The 20,884-nt window shown below is 44.0% G+C and overlaps 1 protein-coding gene across 1 annotated transcript in view; it reads right to left on the bottom strand.

The window, feature by feature from the left end:
- Nucleotides 1-1,255: 1,255 nt before the first annotated feature.
- The window catches only part of nell2b (neural EGFL like 2b), a 69,691-nt gene continuing 50,062 nt past the window's right edge, over nucleotides 1,256-20,884 (bottom strand). Inside the window, exons 16-20 of the mRNA XM_080757987.1 lie at nucleotides 11,079-11,219; nucleotides 7,322-7,515; nucleotides 6,758-6,934; nucleotides 3,249-3,476; nucleotides 1,256-1,359 (exon numbers count right to left, since the gene is read on the bottom strand). Coding sequence (XP_080614113.1) covers nucleotides 1,318-1,359; nucleotides 3,249-3,476; nucleotides 6,758-6,934; nucleotides 7,322-7,515; nucleotides 11,079-11,219 — 782 coding nt within the window. The 3' untranslated portion in view covers nucleotides 1,256-1,317. The remainder of the gene's footprint in view (nucleotides 1,360-3,248; nucleotides 3,477-6,757; nucleotides 6,935-7,321; nucleotides 7,516-11,078; nucleotides 11,220-20,884) is intronic.

The following is a 20,884-nucleotide window of genomic DNA, read 5'->3' as shown; positions in this document are numbered from 1 at the left end:
ATTATTATTATTAATATAATCATGCCTGTGCAGATTAGATTATTATTATTAATATAATCATGCCTGTGCAGATTAGATTATTATTATTAATATAATCATGCCTGTGCAGATTAGATTATTATTATTAATATAATCATGCCTGTGCAGATTAGATTATTATTATTAATATAATCATGCCTGTGCAGATTAGAATCAACTTCCTTGGATAAAGAAAGAAAAAAAGAAAAGAAAGGAAAACACTTGTTTTTTTTCTCTCGTCGCCTTCGTGACAAACTGTCCCGCTGCCGAGTGCGTTTCACATTCTTCACATACAAACCCGAGCGCCGTCTGCGATCAATAACCCCCCCCCCTCCTTTCCCCTCCCCCCATACCCGTGCTTCACAAAACAAATAACGCAAGCCAGTAGACGACGATATCATTTCAATCCTCCCACAGTCCTGCACGTAGCCGTAATAAATAAGCTCTATTTACAATTGAAAATGCACTCTCTTTTTTTCCCCCTCTCGTCCATGATACCGCGGACGGCTGGGTGGAGGACCAGCAACCTGTGTCACAGTCCATGGTACCACGGACGGCTGGGTGGAGGACCAGCAACCTGTGTCACAGTCCATGGTACCACGGACGGCTGGGTGGAGGACCAGCAACCTGTGTCACAGTCCATGGTACCACGGACGGCTGGGTGGAGGACCAGCAACCTGTGTCACAGTCCATGGTACCGCGGACGGCTGGGTGGAGGACCAGCAACCTGTGTCACAGTCCATGGTACCACGGACGGCTGGGTGGAGGACCAGCAACCTGTGTCACAGTCCATGGTACCACGGACGGCTGGGTGGAGGACCACCAACCTGTGTCACAGTCCATGGTACCACGGACGGCTGGGTGGAGGACCACCAACCTGTGTCACAGTCCATGGTACCACGGACGGCTGGGTGGAGGACCACCAACCTGTGTCACAGTCCATGGTACCACGGACGGCTGGGTGGAGGACCAGCAACCTGTGTCACAGTCCATGGTACCGCGGACGGCTGGGTAGAGGACCAGCAACCTGTGTCACAGTCCATGGTACCGCGGACGGCTGGGTGGAGGACCAGCAACCTGTGTCACAGTCGCTCTAGTAGAGTAGAGAGTAGTAGAATGGTTTTGGTATAAACATGTATGTGAAGTACAGAGAGAGAGAGAGAGCGAGAGAAAGAGAGAGAGAGCGAGAGAAAGAGAGAGAGTTGCAGTATATTTCTGGGGGGGGGGTTACAAAGATGGGAGATGGGGCGTTTTTTTTCTCTTTTTGTTTTACAAACACACTTGTGGATTTTGAAGAGACTAGAGACAGAGCGGGTCCACTGAACAGCACACATGTCCATTCTGAGGGGAGAGAGAGAGAGAGAGAGAGAAGCAGGCAGAAAGGTAAAAAACTGTCAGAGTGCTTTCAAAGTCATATTTGCTATTGTGTGTGTGTGTGTGTGTGTGTGTGTGTGTGTGTGTGTGTGTGTGCGCGTGCGTGTATGTGCGACGCACAATACTTTGGTTATTTTTACTGTGGCGTGTGTGCATTATTCTTACGGTGTATTATTACATCATGTAAATCCTGTATGATAAAATGTCTACAGGGGCTTTCTTGACCCGCACATGATCAAGCATACTGCATCGCGCACCGGCGCATGGTCGCGCACTGTATTTTGTGTTCTCATCTGTGCGCTGTGCAAATTGCTCCTGCAAATGTGTTATACTAGAATTTTGCGGCCGCGTTTGCCGCGCACTATGGGAAGAAGGAAATTGCGGGAGTTGACTCCACATGTAGTAACGGATGGGTTATTAGTTATTATTATGTGTCCTTATTAGTGTAGTGTAGTCAACACGTTATGGCTCATAAACACTGGCCGCCGGTATTTGCTCCGATTATGCTGTCGGGGAGCATTTTTGGCGCTGGCCGACAAAACCGCTGATCTGACGTTAAGCGGTGCCCAAAAGGTAGATCAGGATCTACCAGTATAGATCACAAAGGCTTTGCAGGTAGACCACATGACATGGCCCTAAAAATATATATACCTATTCTATTGTGTTCTGATGGGCAGCCGGCCGGCCCGTTGTACTGGCCGTTGATTGTGTTCATTTTAGGTCAAAACGATAATAAAAACCTGATAAATTTTGCGCAGGGGGGCCCTCAAAAATGATCGGCCCAGGGGCCCTTGAGGGGCTAATCTGTCCCTGATGTGCGTGTGTGCGTGCGACTGCATGCCGGTGTGTGCATGCGTCTGACTTTGGCGAATTCTTCAGACAGTCTGAGAAGGCAGACTGAAGGACAGCCATTCAATCCAGTAAAATGTTTGATTGTTGCTTGATTGAATGCTTCTGTGCGTGTACACACACCTGTGTACATGACGCATCTATTCATGCATCTCAATCATTCCATTTGTGCTTCCCTGCCTGAAATATGCTTCCAATGTTTGCTTCTGTGTCTGCATAGAGCAGTGTTAACTCTCCTAATGGTACCACTACCAACATCAATACAGCATGGAATTGAATCTTACCCAAAGACAACAAAATATCCTTTTAGGTCTGAGTCTTTTGTCATCAAATGGTAGTCCGTGGCTCAAATGCCGAATAAATAATCGGCCTAGATATGAAAAGGGTTGAAAACCACAGGCATAGAGCACCGAAGTCTGACGCATTCCACCTGCGTCACATTTTTTTCCCCCCACATTCCGAACTCCCATAGACCTTTCCCTTCGGGATCAATAAAGTATCTATCTATCTATCTATCTAGACTTGTTTGATATCGCGTCAAATAAGAACTGTGTTCCAAAAATAAACAAATGAGCACGACGGTTTGAACTGAACTGGCGGCGAGAAAATGCTAATGTCATTGCCACCGAATGAGTTACATTTTCGCAAAACTGTATCAAATATGAGTGACTGACTATCATAAACGATACAGAGCCACCTTCCTGACAACAATTGTATGCATTTTACCAAGCATGTATCCCTGCAAATATCCTTACATACTGTATCTGGACAGTGGTGGACACTGTGACTGGACAGTACTGGACCGAAAAATACATTACATTTACTGGAGTATACTAGTACTGTACTGCAGTGGCTCTCAAAACACACTAGCCAAAGTGGTCAGACGGGTGACCCGCGCGCATTTTCAGAGATCCACATGCTCACAACGCCTCGCAAACATGTTGAAGGGAGGCGGTCTGAGAACCACCGTGCTATATAGGCTCCCCCGCCCCGACCCGGGTACTCACCTTGCACTGGCAGCGCGTGCACTCTGTGCCATGCTTGGTCCAGGTGGCGCCGCTGAAGCGGCTGGCGCCGCCCTCGTCCGTGCACGGCCTGGTGATGTCGTTGTGGACCGTGTCGGCGAGGCAGGGGTCGGCCGCGCAGCGCGGGCAGCACTCGCCCTCTGGCACGGAGGTGAACTCACAGTCAGACAGCGGGGTGCAGGACACCGGCCAGCAGTCCACCTCGCCACTCTGAAGAAAGAAAAAAAAAAAGAGTACTTACTCTTAAGTATCAATACTGCAATGTAGAAATACTTTGGTACAATCTATAAGCTTCCATGTACGGAATAAAGAAATTACTTAAAATGTACTTAAAGTACCAAAAGTATAGAAAGCACACATTATGCAGAATGTCCCATTTCACAAGTTTTCAAATGTATAAAATGTATAAAAATAGCAAATTCTTATTGCACGCACGCAGCCACGCACACACGCACGCCCGCACACACGCAAAGTGTGGTGTGTGTTTGCAGGTGTTTCCTCATGCACATGACCTACAGTATAGTGTGTAGTTCCAGATGCACTGTCTCAAAGCACATTTAAAAGGACCTCGACTACCTCAGCTCAGGGCTCTATTTTGCCAGTGATTGAGTTAACACAGACGCACGTTAAGATGGGAGCAGATGGAGGGAGGGGTGGCTGGCTTTGACAATAGCTGCTGGTTATTCTCCCCGGCGTGCCGGCCATCCATCTCTGTCTGCTTGTCACACTCCCTGGTGTCAATAAAGTAGAAGTGAAATATGAAAAGTTGAGCCGACATATGGTCGTAAATCTTGTCTCGACACCACAGGCTGCACTGAACCTGTCTGTCTGTCTGTCTGTCCCATGTTGTGTTTCTTCCTATTTATGGCCTTTTTCAGTTTTCTGTCTTCAGCCTCTCTCTCCCTCTCCTCTCCCAACCTCTCTCCTTATTGCTCGTCGTTTGTCACATGTTTTTTAACTGTTGATCATAAAGCTGACAAGCTGTTGATGTGTCAACAGATTGTTATGCTTTAGAAGCGTGTGTGTGTGTGTGTGTGTGTGTGTGTGTGTGTGTGTGTGTGTGTGTGTGTGTGTGTGTGTGCGTGCGTGCATGTGCTTGCGTGTCACACCTGTGTGTGTGTGTGTGTGTGTGTGTGTGTGTAGAATTTCCCTTTAACATTGGTTAAAGGGAGGCGGACATCGTCCTCACACTCATGTCACTAGGACTCGACCATGACCATATAAGGAGTCTAACCTCAATGTGTCATCATGGCATTAGGCCCAAATCATCAGTCAAGTGAGATAGTCAGTGGCATCTTTTGGGGTTATGGTAATTGCCAATTAACCTAAAATGTAAAAAGAATCTTCACATTTTCTCCTATTCGGAATCGAAATGTTACATAAATACACCTATTTTATCCCGCAGAAGCAATTCCATTTTCAGCTTCACCCAGCTGATTGATGCTCAATTAAGTGGTCCGATTTGAGCGCAAGTGAGGGAACAGCTAACACTTATTGTGCCCAGGACGTCCCCAGACTCCCCACACGTCTTTATAATTACACCCGTAGGAGGCCCAAGACGTCTTTAGGTCCTTTTTAATGGTATAAAACCGGATCGCAAAAATCTATTTTTTGACAGCGGCCATTGCTTAACTCTCGCAATGGCCCGGACATTACCTAACTTGAGTAAACTAAAGACCTGGAGTGGAGATGTGTGTGATCAATGCTCTTTGGCCACTCAGAATAGCCAAATGGCATTGATCATGCCTCCAGGTCTTTAGTTTACTCAAGTTAGGTAATAAGACCTGATACTTAAGACACGCAAAATACAGCCCTCTGTCTACTAGCCAGGATACAAAATCTACCCTAATCTGCTCACTGCAAATACCCTAATACATGTAGGTCTCCAGAGGTTGTGTGCGTGCGTGCGTGTGTGTGTGTGTGTGTGTGTGTGTGTGTGTGTGTGTGTGTGTGTGTGCACGTGCGCGTGTGTGCAGCCTAATGAAATCACATGGCCTGTGAAATGCCCTGTCTGAGGCTAGGAGTGCAGAGCCGCGTAAATGAGATTTGTAGGTGCTTTATCCTTGTCACGGTGGCAGGAGTCCATGCCACTGGGACCCAGTGGGCCCTGAAACCCCACCAGTCCAAAACCCCACCATATCCCAGTGTATCCCAGCACACTCTCCCATGGCTCGTTTATCTTGTCTTACACAGGCTCAAAGAATAGACGAGAGCGTGACCCACTTTCAGCGCTAAAACTAGGAATACCAGGTGCTGGAAATGGTGAGTGTTAATGTAAGTCCAGAGAGTGTACAAATGGAACCTAAAAGGGTTATTATTAACACAATCTGTGCTGGCACGAGAAAATCTTGTGGATAGCTACTGTACCCCACTGTGCCAAAACGAGATTACGAGGTTTGATTAATTGGCATTAATCCATAATAAAAAATTAAAAAATTAAAACTCACATGGTAGAACAATCTAAATGCGCCAGCCCCTCCTATATACACGTTTCTTTGGTTCAATGTTTGCTTTGCAAACGCCATTGACAATGAAGGGAAAATGTACGTCATAATGTGCCTCATTACGTCATATTGTCTCGTTATTGTTAATGGCGTTTAATGTTTGTGTTTGCACCGTTTTACATTACCATTACAACACCTAATCAACATGAGTTAGACTTTAATATATTAGTGCCCCTCACTTCACACGGGTGTGATTTCTCTTCTCAAAGTGAGACATTTCCATAATCCAACATCGCGCTGATCAAAACAACACTGCCGCGGGTCCCCCACAGGCTAGAGGCTGCCACACTTTACGCAGAGCCTCTGTTTCGATGGGTGCTGATGGGACACTTGTTTTACAGCGCCGGCTACTAACCTACCTCAAACCCTAACCTAACCATAACCGCAAGCACGGAGCAGTGCATCCCTCACCAAACTTAATCCGGTCATTTTAACGGACCCCTCACCAAGCTAAATTCAGTCGTTTTAACGGACCCATCACCAACCTTAATCCGGTCATTTTAACGGACCCCTCACCAAGCTAAATTCAGTCGTTTTAACGGACCCATCACCAACCTAAATCCGGTCGTTTTAACGGACCCCTCACCAACCTTAATCCGGACGTTTTAAAGGACCCCTCACCAACATTAATCCGGTCGTTTTAAAGGACCCCTCACCAACCTTAATCCGGTCGTTTTAACGGACCCTTCACCAACCTTAATCCGGTCGCCTGTAAAACAAGCGCCACCCTCAGTGACCATCGACTACCAGGCTCTGCGTAAAAGGTCATCCCGCCACACTGTAGTGTGGTGGGGGGGTCCACTTCCTGGTTGCCCAGGATCTCTTCTTCTACTTTGGTATTTTGCGCATTTGACTGGCACTGGCCTCATATGTGTTACGGGTACATCACGTTCCACTTACACTCGCTTGAGTTACACGTGGATATATCTGTGGCACCACAAAATGGCTGCCCTTTGGCAAAAAAGCCACATCCAGTGGTGGTCTCACCATGCACTGACACTGCTGGCAGCCCTCCAGCCAGGTGTCTCCGCTGTTGTAGGTGAGCAGGCCGCTGTGGTGCACACACTGCCCGCTGACCCGCGGGTCACACTCCGGACAGCAGAACACGTCTGCCGTGGGGTTGTCACAGTCACACACCATCCTCCTGCACATCACCTGGCCCGCCTGGACGGGAGAGAGAGACTCTGGTCACGTTACAGTGACAGCATCGACATGCAGTGGTTGTGAAAGTATACTCACACTCAATGTCGTAACTCTGTCTAATTCTATGGCTCTGAGCTCTGCGAGTTCGTTTAAAAAACGTTACAAGTCAGAGACAGACAGCATGCATGCTACTATTTATACTTAAATATATTACATTATATAATATAATATATATAATAATATATTTCTTACTTAAATAACAGTATCAAGTAGAATTCTACAGTCCAGAATTCTAAATGTACTTGAGTAAAAGTACAAACGTATTGGTGTCAAAAGTACAAACGTATTGGTGTCAAAATATAGACTGACTGACAACGTCCAATGCGTACTTTGATCATGTCTTCTTACCTGGCAGGAGCACACCGAGCAGCGGTCGCTGTCCAGCACCCAGATCTGCCCGTTGTGTTTGACCCTGTTGTCATAGTGACAGTCCCCAGAGCAGTTCCTGCCGTGAGGACAGCGGCAGTCGTAGCCGCCCTCCACGTTGATGCACACCGTGTCGTTGGCACAGCTGTGTCTGCCCGTCTCACACTCGTCTATGTCTGGTGGAGAGAGAGAGATAGCGAGAGGGAGAGAGAGGCAGAGAGAGAGAGAGAGAGAGGGAGGGAGACAGATAGAGAGAGAGAGAGTGAGTGGGTGAGAGAGGGAGAGAGAGAGAGAGAGAGAGAGAGGGTGAGATAGGACGACATCACGATGTACCCGTTAAGACCGGGAAAGCATCTGTGTCATGTTCGATTTGAACCAGTACTTTAACCATGTATTATTTAATACTTTGGCTATTCAAAATTAGCAGACTACGGCACAGATTTTAAAGCAAACATTTTAACTCAAATCTTTGCTTCTGAGGTTACCTGGAACGAAAAATAATTTAGATGGGGCATCCGCGGCCAAATACAATAACATTTTGGGTGTCTTTGACATGAAAACATTTGAGAACCACTGATAAAAACATTATATGTCAGGAATAAACCACCTGACTCCAAAAAGAAATCAGGAAATAAGAAATATACATTTTCAGGAGATGAAGAAAACCGTATATTTTGAAAACAAAGCAATACTGCCTCATCAAAGTTGGTGACTTTATATATTGTCAATTACTTCCATGAGAGGTGGTGGAGTTAGTTGCTTTAGCGGACAGTTTGAGGGTCCAATGAAGTTAAGAGGTTTTTTCCGAGGCATTTTCAAGTCCTTCGTCCCTCAAATTGGGGTCAGTGGCTTCATGCATATCAAAGTGGCGGTCCAGGCACCTTGGCTGGTAATCCAGTCTGGCAGTGTGCCGCAGTGGGCCTTTACTGCATGTCTTCCTCCCATCTCTCTCCCCATTTCCCGTCAGCCTACTGTCTGTCCCTCCATAAAAAATATAAAATGACAGTGATGGGCGTCCTATCACTGTCATAATAGGCAAACAGATTTGGTGGTGTAGGGGGAAAAGGAGGGAGGCAAACCCTGGGTGACTTCTGTGAGTGAAGTGCAATGAATCAGTGCTTTTGCATATCATGAGAAACATGCAAAGTGCCAGCGGTGGCTTTGATGCCATTCTTCCTGTTTTGATGTCACGTGCCTGGACTGGAGGAGACATCAGAGCTAGTCTCAACTGGACTGGAGGAGACATCAGAGCCAGTCTCAACTGGACTGGAGGAGACATCAGAGCTAGTCTCAACTGGACTGGAGGAGACATCAGAGCCAGTCTCAACTGGCTGGTTTTACGTCCGTTTATGTCCGTTTCTCCAGGCAAATTAATGAAGCGATGCACTGATGTTCTGATGAATATTGGTATCAGGCCATCAAAGCATTTATTTGCAAAAGCTGCCTGAAGTATAATAAACTACTGTCCATCTTTAATAGCCAGTCAAACTTTATGCTGGTGCATCTCTTAGTCTAGAACAGGGGTTCTCAACCCGTGGGTCGCGACCACTCGGGGGGTCGCGACCCACGGCCAAAGCATTCCCGGGGGGTCCCCAGCCAAAAACGTTGAGAACCCATGGTCTGGAAGGTCATTGTCCACAAAATGTTGAACTATTTTACTATATGAAATAAATATTATAACTGTAAAGAAATTATAATCTTCCTCTCCTCTCCTCTCTGACTGACAGACATCAATGTGGACACTAAGCTAAGCATATAAGATGCGATGATATCAAAGATGTTCCGTCTGCTATTGATTTGAGTGTCTGACAAGCTGGAAACACACACACGCACACACACGCACACACACACACGCACACACACGCACACACACGCACACGCGCGCACCCCCCCCCCCCACCCCCCCCCTGATAACCAGTTATTCATCACAGAGCACACTAGCCAACAACAGAATAAAAAGGAATTTTGAGAACCAAACGGATGATCTTCTAAAAGATTATAAATTTATATCGGCCTACAGAAAAAATAAAAACCTTAAAGATTATCTAGTATAGCAAGCTAAAAGAAATCAACACACCAGCACGCCAGGGACCAGAATACTTCAAACCCAAACAATTAGTAAAAAATAGAACCACAAAATGCGTGTTAGAGATTAAACAACAAATAACAGCCAGAACCAGCAACTGCATTTACTTAATCACATGTGAAAAATGTGGTTTACAATATGTTGGAGAAACGGGTAAAACAATAGGTACTAGGCTGGGACAACACAGATACAATATTAACAATGCCAAAAAGACAACCACAAGATTTGTGCAACATTTCATGGCTCACGGCATTGAAGCTCTAAAATGCGCTGGACTTCAACACAATCCCAACTGGACAGTAGGACAAAGACGTTTTAATGAAAAACCTCAACACTTAAACTCAGGATTAAACTGGAGAAATCTAAAAGTGATTGGATCAGACTTCTTTCGGATACATGGCGAATGCATTTATTCCTTGCATTGTGCCTACACATGTTGCGACCTTCGGTCGCAACATGTGTAGGCACAGTGCACTGAAGTTGTTTAATTCCCCCCCCACACACACATTATGAATCATTCAGTTTGGTCTTTTCACAAAGACGTGGCATTTACACCAAATCCATAACAGTGAAATATTGAGTTGATTCTGGCTGCATGTATAGGAAGAGGCAATGTCTGTGGCTTTTAGGTCCAATAGTGGTCGCGGCCCACCCATCTGACCACTTAACCCACCCATCTGACCACTTAACCCACCCATCTGACTACTTAACCCGGTAGCCAAATCTGCGTGCATTTTCCACCAGAACCACTATCTGGTATAGACGAATCCAGGAACGGGTCTCATGATCGCAGCTTACATATTTCCTGTAGGCAGACTCGACGGAGCTGCAGGGTTTAAACCCTCACCAGGCGCATCTCTTCTACTACAGTGAACAGTAGAGTGACTGATGTTAGTCTGCCTCAAACTTTACTCTTTTACCTGCTTTTTACTAAACACTAACATTACAAAGATGCCCAGAAGATGAACCTGTGTAGTTTATGGCTGCTCCAACATTAGTGGCAACATAAAAATAAATAAATAAACGGAATGTCAAAATATCCACCACGGTGGCTGAGACCAGAGCCATTGAGTAATGGTTGAGACGAAGCAGTGAAAGGTCCTGAAAGATACACAATGTCAGTCTTACCCAATACGCAATCTTTCTGTTTCATGACCACAAGGCTGCTGTATTTTATACCTCATACTAAGCATTTAAAGTGTGAGTTAAATGAATTCTCTTTATTGTTAATGGCATTTAATGTTTGTGTTAGGGACAAGATGACGTACATTTTCCCTTAATTGTCAATGGCCTTTTTAAAACAAACATTGAACTAAAAACAAACATTACACCTGTATATAGGAGGGACTAGCGCCCCTCAAAAATCAGACCCGTCTGAAGTGAGTGGTACTGTACTGTACTGTACTGTACTGTACTGGCCCTCCTCCCTGGCCTGTGTGTGTCTGTGTGTTAGGCTGTGCAACAGTGACACTTGGTGGTGAACAAACTATTTTCGCTATTTTCGTGATCGGACACAGCCAGGGACACCGGGACAGACCCAGGGATCCAGCCACACAAATAGCTGTTTATATAGAGTGGTTGCACCACTCGAAAAGTATATAATGCTCATTAATACATGGTGAACTTTCAACTTTGAACTTGCGACCTCCGTACCTTCACATGACTCTCCGTTGGCGGCAAACATGCCGTTGTCGTGGTAGCCGTCGCGACACTCACAGTGGTACCAGCCTGGGAGGTTGACGCATGACGCTCTGCTGTCACACTCCACGAAACCGTCCAGACACTCGTCAATATCTGTATGCATGCGCACACACACACACACACACACACACACACACACACACACGCACACACACACACACACTTATTGAACATATGTCATACAATTTTAACACAGGCCTATGGGTCAATCAATGGAAAATAGGAGGTACACAGAGAGAGACACAGAGACAGATGGAAGTAATTTTACTTAAGTAAAAGTAGCAATACCACAGTACTCACAGTATTCAAATGTTCAAAAAGGTGTCAAATTTGATCTACAAGCTCATAACGCAGTTTGTAGATCTGATATTTTCAAATAGCTATATAAAACAGGGCTGAAGTGGGTAATGTGTGTTTTTTGTAGGAATAATCTTCACCTGCAATTGAAAATTAAACTAAAGTTTAATATCTCATAATCATAGTGTAGTAAAAAGTACACTACCTCTAAGATAGTGGAATAGATGTTTTTGTTTAAGTATCGAAAAATGGGAGTAACATAAAGTAAAGTAACATTATACTAGGTACAGTACTTGATTGCTTTCCACTACAGAGAGAGAGAGAGAGAGAGAGAGAGATTGAGAGAGAGAGATTCAATCTCCACCACTAACCACCCAGCAATCTCCAGACACACATCAATGCATTCTTTTATGGGCCTGGCCTTTTGGTATTGGCCCGACCGTTATAAATCATCATGCACTAATCATCTTTACTGAACCGCCAACAGGCTTTTGAAATACAGGTGAATTATAGAGATGGAATTTTTTTTTATTTTATTAAGTCTGTTAACCTTGGGGAAACCATTTTTCAGTTACGAACAAAATGGGGCGTTTGGAGGCGATTCAATTAACTTGCTCTTGATAGACACACTTACAAAAACATGTAGTCCACACACACACACACACACACACACACACACACACACGTGCACGCACACTCATTCCCTATAGCCTCTTTGTTGAAAACTTGAAGCCATTCACTTGATATATTCATCCAGGAGCCTTGCACAGAATCCAAGGTCTTTTACTGTTGTCCTTGCTTATCTCTTTCTCTCCCCCCTCCCCTCCCATCTTCACTTGAGCTTTCACTCTCCCTCTTCTCTCTCTTATTGTCAAATAAGACGCCTTTGTTTCTTTCAAGGTCTCCTCTGGATGTCTCTCTCTCTCTTTCCCAATTGGTTCCAATGCCATCAATGCACTGAATGGGACAACATCACGTTTAATCAGACCATTGAATGGTCTCAGTAGCCTTCTACTGAGCTACCAAGATCTCAGTAGCTGCATTCTGTGCGTTGTTCACGGCTACTGTTTTGACTGTGTCAATCTCCACTTGAAATTATCAATACAGGCTGAAAACCCAAAACTAAACTTAAAACGAAAAAACAACAGTAGCCGTGATCAACGCACACAGAATGCAGCTATACTGAGATCTTGGTGGTAGCTCAGTAGATGGCTACTGAGACCATTCAAAAGGTCTGATTAAATGAGATGTTGTCCCTTTCAGTGCATTGATAGCATGCCTGACTCTCTCTATGTCTGTCTGTCTGTCTGTCTGTCTGTCTGTCTGTCTGTCTGTCTGTCTGTCTGTCTGTCTGTCTGACTCTCTCTCGGTCTGTCTGTCTGTCTGTCTCCTGTGTTAGTGTTGACGTGTCCTTGAGCAAGACACTGAACACCTAACCTTTCCTGGTGAGCAGGTTGGTGCCTCGCCCTCGGACTGTGAATGTGTGTTTGTGAATGCAATGCACATTGTAAAGCTCTTTGTAAATGGTTCCTTTTCTATAGCTCCTCTATCCAATTTATTTACCTCATCTCAGAGAGATCATACTGTAGGTCCAGGTCACGTTCTGGTTTAAAATGCAGAGAGTTGCCACGGTTGCTATGGATATCACAAACAATAACAAGGGCCTGTGTTGCTGTTGCTCTCTCTCTCTCTCTCCCCCCCCCCCTCAGTAGCCGTCTACTGAGCTATACCAAGATCTCAGTAGCTGCATTCTGTGTGTTGTTCACGGCTACCGTTTTGACAGCGACGAGACGCGTTGTCCGACTACTAACCCTATATGACTAACCCCAACACTAAATCTAACCCTAACTCTAACCCTCTCTCGTGCTCTGGATATGTGGGTACTGGGTATACTTGTTTGACGAAGTATAGTCTCTTTCTTTTAATCACATTCAGCAGTCTCGTCTGCCTCTCGCATCACTCGTCTGAGTCTCTTTATCCGTCCATCTTTACACTACTCCTCTCACGTTTACTGTTTATCTCGGTGTCGTCCACCATCCCTTTGTTCTCTCTCTCTCTGCTGTGCCTCATTGACTGTCAATGAGCTCTGCTATATTATGCTTCCAGCTGCCTTCTAAACCACTGGAGCCAAATTCACCATCATACTGATGATAATAAAAAATTAATGAAAAAAAGAACACACGCTACAGTACGTAGATCAAATTAACTTTACAATATATTTTTGTGGTCTCAGAGATAGAAATGCCATTAAATGGGGGGTCCGTAGACTAATGCAGGTCAAACTGGGGGGTCCTTGAAATCAAATGGGTTGAGAATCACTGCTAGAGCCGTAAAAGATATTCTCTTATGGGGGTTCTTGGCGTATATTTTCAAGTGAGGGGGATCTGCGAGCTATCAGCTATTAACGAGTATCATTTTGGGGGTCCTTGCCATGAAAAAGTTTGGGAACCACTGACTTAGGAGACCATAAAAAGGAGGTGACCTTCACTGCAAACATCTTTTTCTCTTTTGTACATAATATTGTATATATAAATCGAATACATAGGATAGGACCACAATGGAAACAAGTCCCCAGGACATTTTGGTGCTATCATTTTAGCCTAAATGTCTGACTGTACCTCGTTTACATTTCTGACTAATAAAGTAGGCTATTAAATCAATTTTAAAAAGCCCAGTGCAACGGGCTGTTCATTTCAAGCTGCTCTTCATACAAGCGTCATAAAACTGCAGATGCAAAACGACATCCTACATCACTACGAGTGAACTTTACGAGGCGTGATGCGAGTGCCTTGTTATCCAGCCGAGGCTGTGTGTAATTGGCCACGCTCGGCTGCCTCTCGCCTCTCGTTAGTGGGAACATTAAGACAAACTGCAGCCCATGGATTACAATTCATACTGTTACGTCGTCGCCATCGGGCGGAAACATTGTATCTCCGTATTTCAACGTTTTACAGTACAGTATGTGTTTCCTTCCCCACCCGTAAATCAGCGTCCCTACTTCGTTGTGTCGCGCAAAAGTATAGCCAAACATAGCCGATCTACAAGCTCATGACGCCCTGTGAGCTGGTACTCAGCTATTTCTTTCTTTCTTTTATCTATCTATCTACACTACAGTATGTGAAAAAGGTTACGTCTGTCTGTGTGGACTTAATAAATATTTAACCCATTAAAAGCGCGAAAGCATCTGTGTCCTTTTAGATTGTAGCGTTGGCTAATCAAAAACAGCGGATGTGCAAGCCCACAGCGGGGTCACTGCGTGCCGCACTGCAAGCTTGTGCATCTGCTATCGTTGAACATTTTAGAAAAATGTTGAAAGAACTACTGGTTTAAGGCATTTGTAGAATCGGCCTGAGGTCTTAATGGGTTAACCCAGGGTATTATCTTTTTAACTGTATTTGACATACAAGGTTTCCACCCGACAGCGAGGACATTATTCCTACTCTGACATTCATTTACAGTGGATATTACAACTCAATATCCTGGAGAGCTGTTTGGATGTGACTGATGATCGGGGGGGGCTCTTGTTGTTATGAACCGAGAGCAATAATGAAGAAATGATTAGCGGTGCAATGTGTGTACTTTCAGATAGGCATCTGGTTACATACAGTATAATTAGGTGGCACTGACATTTAAGCGTGCGCACGGCACGTACGTGTGTGTGTGTGTGTGTGCCCTGAATATTGAGCAGTATTACCCAAGGGTAATATCTCACACACACACACACACACACACACACACACACACACACACACACACACACACACACACACACACACACACACACACACACACACACACACACACAGTGAGTGGGGCCATCAAGTGGACACCTGTCATGGTTAATGTTTCATTTAATTAGTGTATGACCCCCAGCATAATCAATAATTCTTGTTATACTATAGAATCTATAGTAGCATCTTAACAGTAGGGTCAACATTCGAGAGGTTCAATTTGTCAATCACTCATACAGGTACAAGCAGTGAGCATTAGACACTTGACTTAAGCCACATTTTCCACCCCAGCAATTCAAAAATAGGCGACCTACAAGCTCTCAAACAATGGATAATGGTTATTAATAGCAGTAGTGTTGTTGTCCTTGATCAGGGCTCTGACAGTGTCAGGGAAAATACTCTTCCCGAGCCTCGAGCTCCGGTCTTTGAGATGCCTTTAGTTTACAATGCAGCAAATATACTCCCTGGCAGTATACACACAATTTAAAAAATCAAAAAACTGTATATGTAAGTATACATTTGTGAACGTTAAGACCCGAGGACCTGGTTCTACAAATTTCTGAAAAACCTATTTTTCTATGTCAGTGATTCTCAAAGTTTTTCATGTCAAGGACCCTTGATGTGTATTTGGCCGCATAACACTCTGGAGGTAGTGTCGTTATACCGCAAGTGGTTCCCAAACGTTTTAGGTCGAGACGCAAAAGAGAAATACTCTTAGATCGTCTGTTTTCACTAATTCTTAACCATAATTGTCCTTTATTTCTTCATGAAATCACTGAAGAAAAATCATTTGTTTTTTATTTATTTATTTAGTATGTTTTTTTTGGAGGGAATGTTTTTAGAAAATGTTTTGAAATAAGGATAATTATAAACAAAATGTACAAAACAAAAATAAAAAATTGTCGAATGGGAACCAGTGTTATACCTTATGATATTGGAAGGTTGTGGGTTGCGTTTGTTGGGACTTGTTTTTATAGTGTAGGGTAGGCTAGTTGCTCATTTGGGCTTGCTTCACTAGGCTACTTGAACCCTATATACATATAGATACAAGCTCACAACTTGTCGCACAGTTGTGAATGATAGAAATCTGGAATGTTTTTTAAACATTTTGCAAATGTATCACGGGAGAGATTATTCTTATTCTTATTATAGACCTATAGTCTTGCAACGCTGGCCACAAGCTGAGTGGTGAAAACTGTACCAACTTCCCCCAAAAGGTTGATATCTCATAATTTACTCAGAGCTGTCCTCCACACAGACAGAGTGGAAAGGTGAAGAACAATTACTCAAGGAAAGATGGCAGAAACTGACCAGAGGTCATTAACATGCATGAGTTGTTCCCTGAAATAGGTGCTATTATCTCTGGGTGAGGGATTTTTGGACGCTGGCTTGTTATAAGGTGGAGAGATTGAAAAATAATAACTAACAATCCAATTTCATCGTTATTATGGCAGATTTCTGAAAATGAACGCAAAAATAAACAAAGCAAAACAATGGAGGCACAACGCTTTAGTTTACACAATGAAATTCAGTGTTCATTTAACCCAACGCAATGTGAACTTGATTATTGCAACCATTGTTGCAATAAGCTCCACCCTGCAATGCATGACAAATCAAAAACTGTATCTGTATCATAACAGTAATATCTTGACTTTTTGCCCTACGCACTGTAACTTAGTGAATACAATTATATTTTGTCCAATCTGCAACTGATTGATTGATTAGTTTATGAGACAGAAACGTACATAACAGTACAGTCAAACATGCATTATTTATTCTAGGGCTAGCTCCTATCCGTCCATCTTTACACTACTCTCACGCTGACTGTTTCTCTCGGTGTCGTCCACCATCCCTTTGTTTTCTCTCTCTCTCTCTCTCTCTCCGGGCTCCTTGCAATTTTGTTTCCATTTAGGCCCCAACTATGTTAGAGTATGTTAATACGATGGGGTGGTTGTATTTGGTCTCCCTGCTCTTCTATTGAGACATTTAGATCCTGTGTTTTGATCCTGTGTCTGCTTTGACACAGAGGGTCAAAATTAAATTTCCAACCCATTTTGGGCGGGAACCCCTTTTGTTATAATTTCTAGAAGATCTGGAAGCTCATAGCGCGAGCTTGTAGGTCTGCTATTTTTGAAAAATCGTTAAAATGTGCCTCAAATCTTAAATTTCGACGTCATAAGACTGAATGGGTTAGGTGTCCCCTGACGTAGCCTCGGTCCCAGCCTTACTCATATGCAAAGAGAAAAGCCTTCGTGGTCACAACCTAAGGCTGAGAATACTCGTCTCATTCACGGACAATGTAAACAGATTTGTAAAGCGTCAACGCCATTTCCTTGAGCGGTACTTCCGCCGATACACTCTACTGTACGTACAGTGTAGTTCTTGTCCAGCGTGCCCCCGACTTCACTCCAGCTATCCCCTGAAAACAGTGGTTCCCAAGTGGTCCCCAGCTGTGTGGAACCAAATGGACCCTTATGGGTCGGGTCCATTTGGTCTCCATTTGTACACTCTCAAGAGTTAAAATTAACATTGATTTCACAATATAAATTGGTGTTTCAGAGATAGAAATGCCATTAAATGGGGGTCCGTAGACTAATGCATGTCAAACAAATTAAATGGTTTGAGAATCACTGCTAGAGCCGTACAAATCTTCTCTTATGGGCGTCCCTGGCATATCTCTTCAAATGGGGGGTCTGCAGGCTAGTGTCAATTTGGGGGTCCTTGACATGAAAAAGTTTGGGAGCCACTGTCCTAAAACATACACTTGCATAGAGAATATGCCTCCTCAACACCTTCACATTAATGTGAAAATATCACTCCCCGCGAGCCGCACATAATTAGACCCTTCATGAGGATCCTCAATAGACTGACTTGTACAAAGGGGAAAAACAGTCCCTTTGGGTATTTCAAGGCATGAAAGCAAAGGCCCTTATCGACACAGTCAGAGAAAAATGAAAGACGTCAAATTAACATTTTCTTGCGTCGCGCAAAGACAGAGAGAAGGCCGGCTTCTTTTCATCTGAAACTCGTGATATGAGCACGATTGATACGGACCAAAGAAAAAGCAATTCTATGCAATTCTCCAAAACGAATCGTAGCCACTGTGGACATCTAATACGCCGGCTCCCTTTTAACCTGCCTATACACGGCCATCTGGCAGACGGATGGATTTGTTGCTACCTTGGTGTCATTTGGAGCAGGGCGTGTTTGAGACAAAGTGAGTGAAGGTGTTGGAAGAGATCCAGCATACAAAGAGACGCAGCTTTTATTCTTTATGAACAATACATGCCTTTTTTAAGTCCTCCGGTCAAAGACAGTGGTGGAGTGAGCTTGTGCGTGTGCGTGTGTGTCTGATGTCCAAAACACATCTCTGATTCCTCTTGACAAACCAGCAAATATCAAGGGGCAGACCCTTTCTGTCTCAGCGCAACAAGTGAACACACATCGGTATGTTTCACACATTTGTTCAATGCTGCCACTGCTGCCCCGACACATTGTCTGTGTGACACATTGTATGCTTGTAGATCACATTTGTTTGCGCAGCACAAGTGAAAAAGTAAAACGCATGGCTTGGAGAGAGAGAGAACTCTCACATCTAAGCTAAATAGGGAAACCGCTGTAAAAACCTTTATTTTATTTTATGCCATTAATGAAGGAATAATGAATGAAAGAGTCTGACTTGCCTCTATGGCCAACGTTTGCTGATGTCGTGAGATATTGTTTGATAGAGCGAGAAATCTGAATTATAAACATTGTTTGAGAATGGACAGAGCGTAGTTAAATGCAGAGTGCTCTGTGGGGTGCACACCGGCATGCCGAGGCCCGCTATTCCGGCGGCGCACCGCCATTCCGACGCACGCGGAAGCCACTTAGTCAGAATTGCGTCGGAATACCACTCTGGTCCCCACTCTGTGCGTCCGGCACCGACCAGACATTTGCCTTTCGCTTGATATCGTTTGATAGAGGGACAACAAAATCACGATCGATACTATACGACTTGCAAAAATAATGATTTTGTGTAAGATGATGGCGTTATGACTTAATTATCGCATAAGACATGGAAATAAGACGTGCTTCTTAATAGGGCCTGGAGATAGAAACAGAGTGAGGGCGGATAATTAAGAAAGAATAAGACAAAGGTATAGGTACAGTAGCCTGCTGACCCCTCCAACAGCTCCAGAGGATGTGCTCTCACAGGACAACAGTAAAAGAGTGGATGTGCTGGGCAACTTCCACATGTGAGTGTGAGTGTGTGTGTGTGTGTGTGTGTGTGTGTGTGTGTGTGTGTGTGTGTGTGTGTGTGTGTGTGTGTGTGTGTGTGTGTGTGTGTGTTGCTTGCGTTTTAATATTTTTAATAATACAAATAATAATTCTGTTCTGTCTATGTGTATTTAGCTATTATGAACATTAGGTGCTGACTGGCGTTTCACTTGTGTAGAGTTCTCAAATTCTGCCCAAAACCGGCCCGGCCAGACCCGACATTTTAGGGCCGTATTTTTTGTCACAGTGATATGCATGAGGAGACAGAAAACCCTTGGCAAAGAGAGGAGAGATAAAATGGGTTTTACGATCAACACTTTCATGATTCCTGTAATTTGTTGTTTTTTTAGCGTTGTAAAGCACTGAATAAAACTTGTTTTTAGAAATGTACTAAAAAAAATACCATTTATTACTAATTTGATGTCTATTTATTATCATGAGCTAACTTTAGCCAGTGGATAAAGTTGTGGTTGCTGACATGCAGTTCTTCTACACTTTGGTGCATCGGGGGAGTTCTCCGGAGCTCCTGGCTGTGACAGCTATAGGGGGAGCCGCCACCTGCCTCTGAAAAGCACCCTACTGTATAATCACATGCAGGTGCCGTTTAAAGGACCATTTTACATATCGTTGTAGGTGGAAACCTTGTATGTCTAAAACATGCCTTTTGAAATTATTATTATAAAAAAAAACAGTATGAATTTGTTGTGAGCTTGTAGATATTTTCACATTTGTGTGACACACTTGTATGATGAAAAACACGACATGGAGATACAAGGTTTCTTCCCTGTACTTCTGTGCATCTGTAATTGATTACTTAAAAGGGATTTTCAAGACAACCTGTGTTGAGCAGAGTGAATTAAGTAGATGAAATGCATTATAGAGTCGGTGTTCTGCATTAAAATAAAGCAGCTTAGTCATTTCAAACCTGCATTATCCCCCAGGGAAGCTTTCAGTCTATTTCTCTCATTTACATCATGGCACTGAGCTGCATTTTTAACCGCACTTGGAATAAGTGTGGCCAATTCTCACCATGAATCAGGTTTTGCACGAGACATTAATGTTTTTCATTTTTGGTACATCAATTGTACCGTAGGCAGTGAGCAGAGAGACATTTTTATTGGCACCTAAAATAAAAAAATAAAAATAAAAAGTACAGTACGCTGCATTTCTCTTGGGCAGGTATAGAAGAGTTATCCGAAACCATTAAAACCAGGAAAGCATCCGATTCCGGGGTCATTTTAGATTTAAGCGTTGGCTATTCAAAATAGCAGATCTACAAAGCTCACAGCGTGCCACGTCGTGCCGCGCTGCGGGCTTGTCCATCTGCTGTCATTTAAACCTTTTTCAAACATCTTGAAAGTCTGAAAACCACTGACTCAGAAGGCATTTTGTAGAACGGGCCTCGGGTCTAAATGGGTTCATTATTGGCCAGCAGCGAGCGGGCGGGCGGGCGGGCAGGCACGCAGCGCC

Source organism: Protomyctophum bolini, assembly GCF_963924005.1.
Source record: "Protomyctophum bolini genome assembly, chromosome: 23".
In the NCBI taxonomy this organism is placed as follows: domain Eukaryota; kingdom Metazoa; phylum Chordata; class Actinopteri; order Myctophiformes; family Myctophidae; genus Protomyctophum; species Protomyctophum bolini.
The sequence above is the reverse complement of the archived record's forward strand: the minus strand, read 5'-3'. Positions and strand labels throughout refer to the sequence as shown.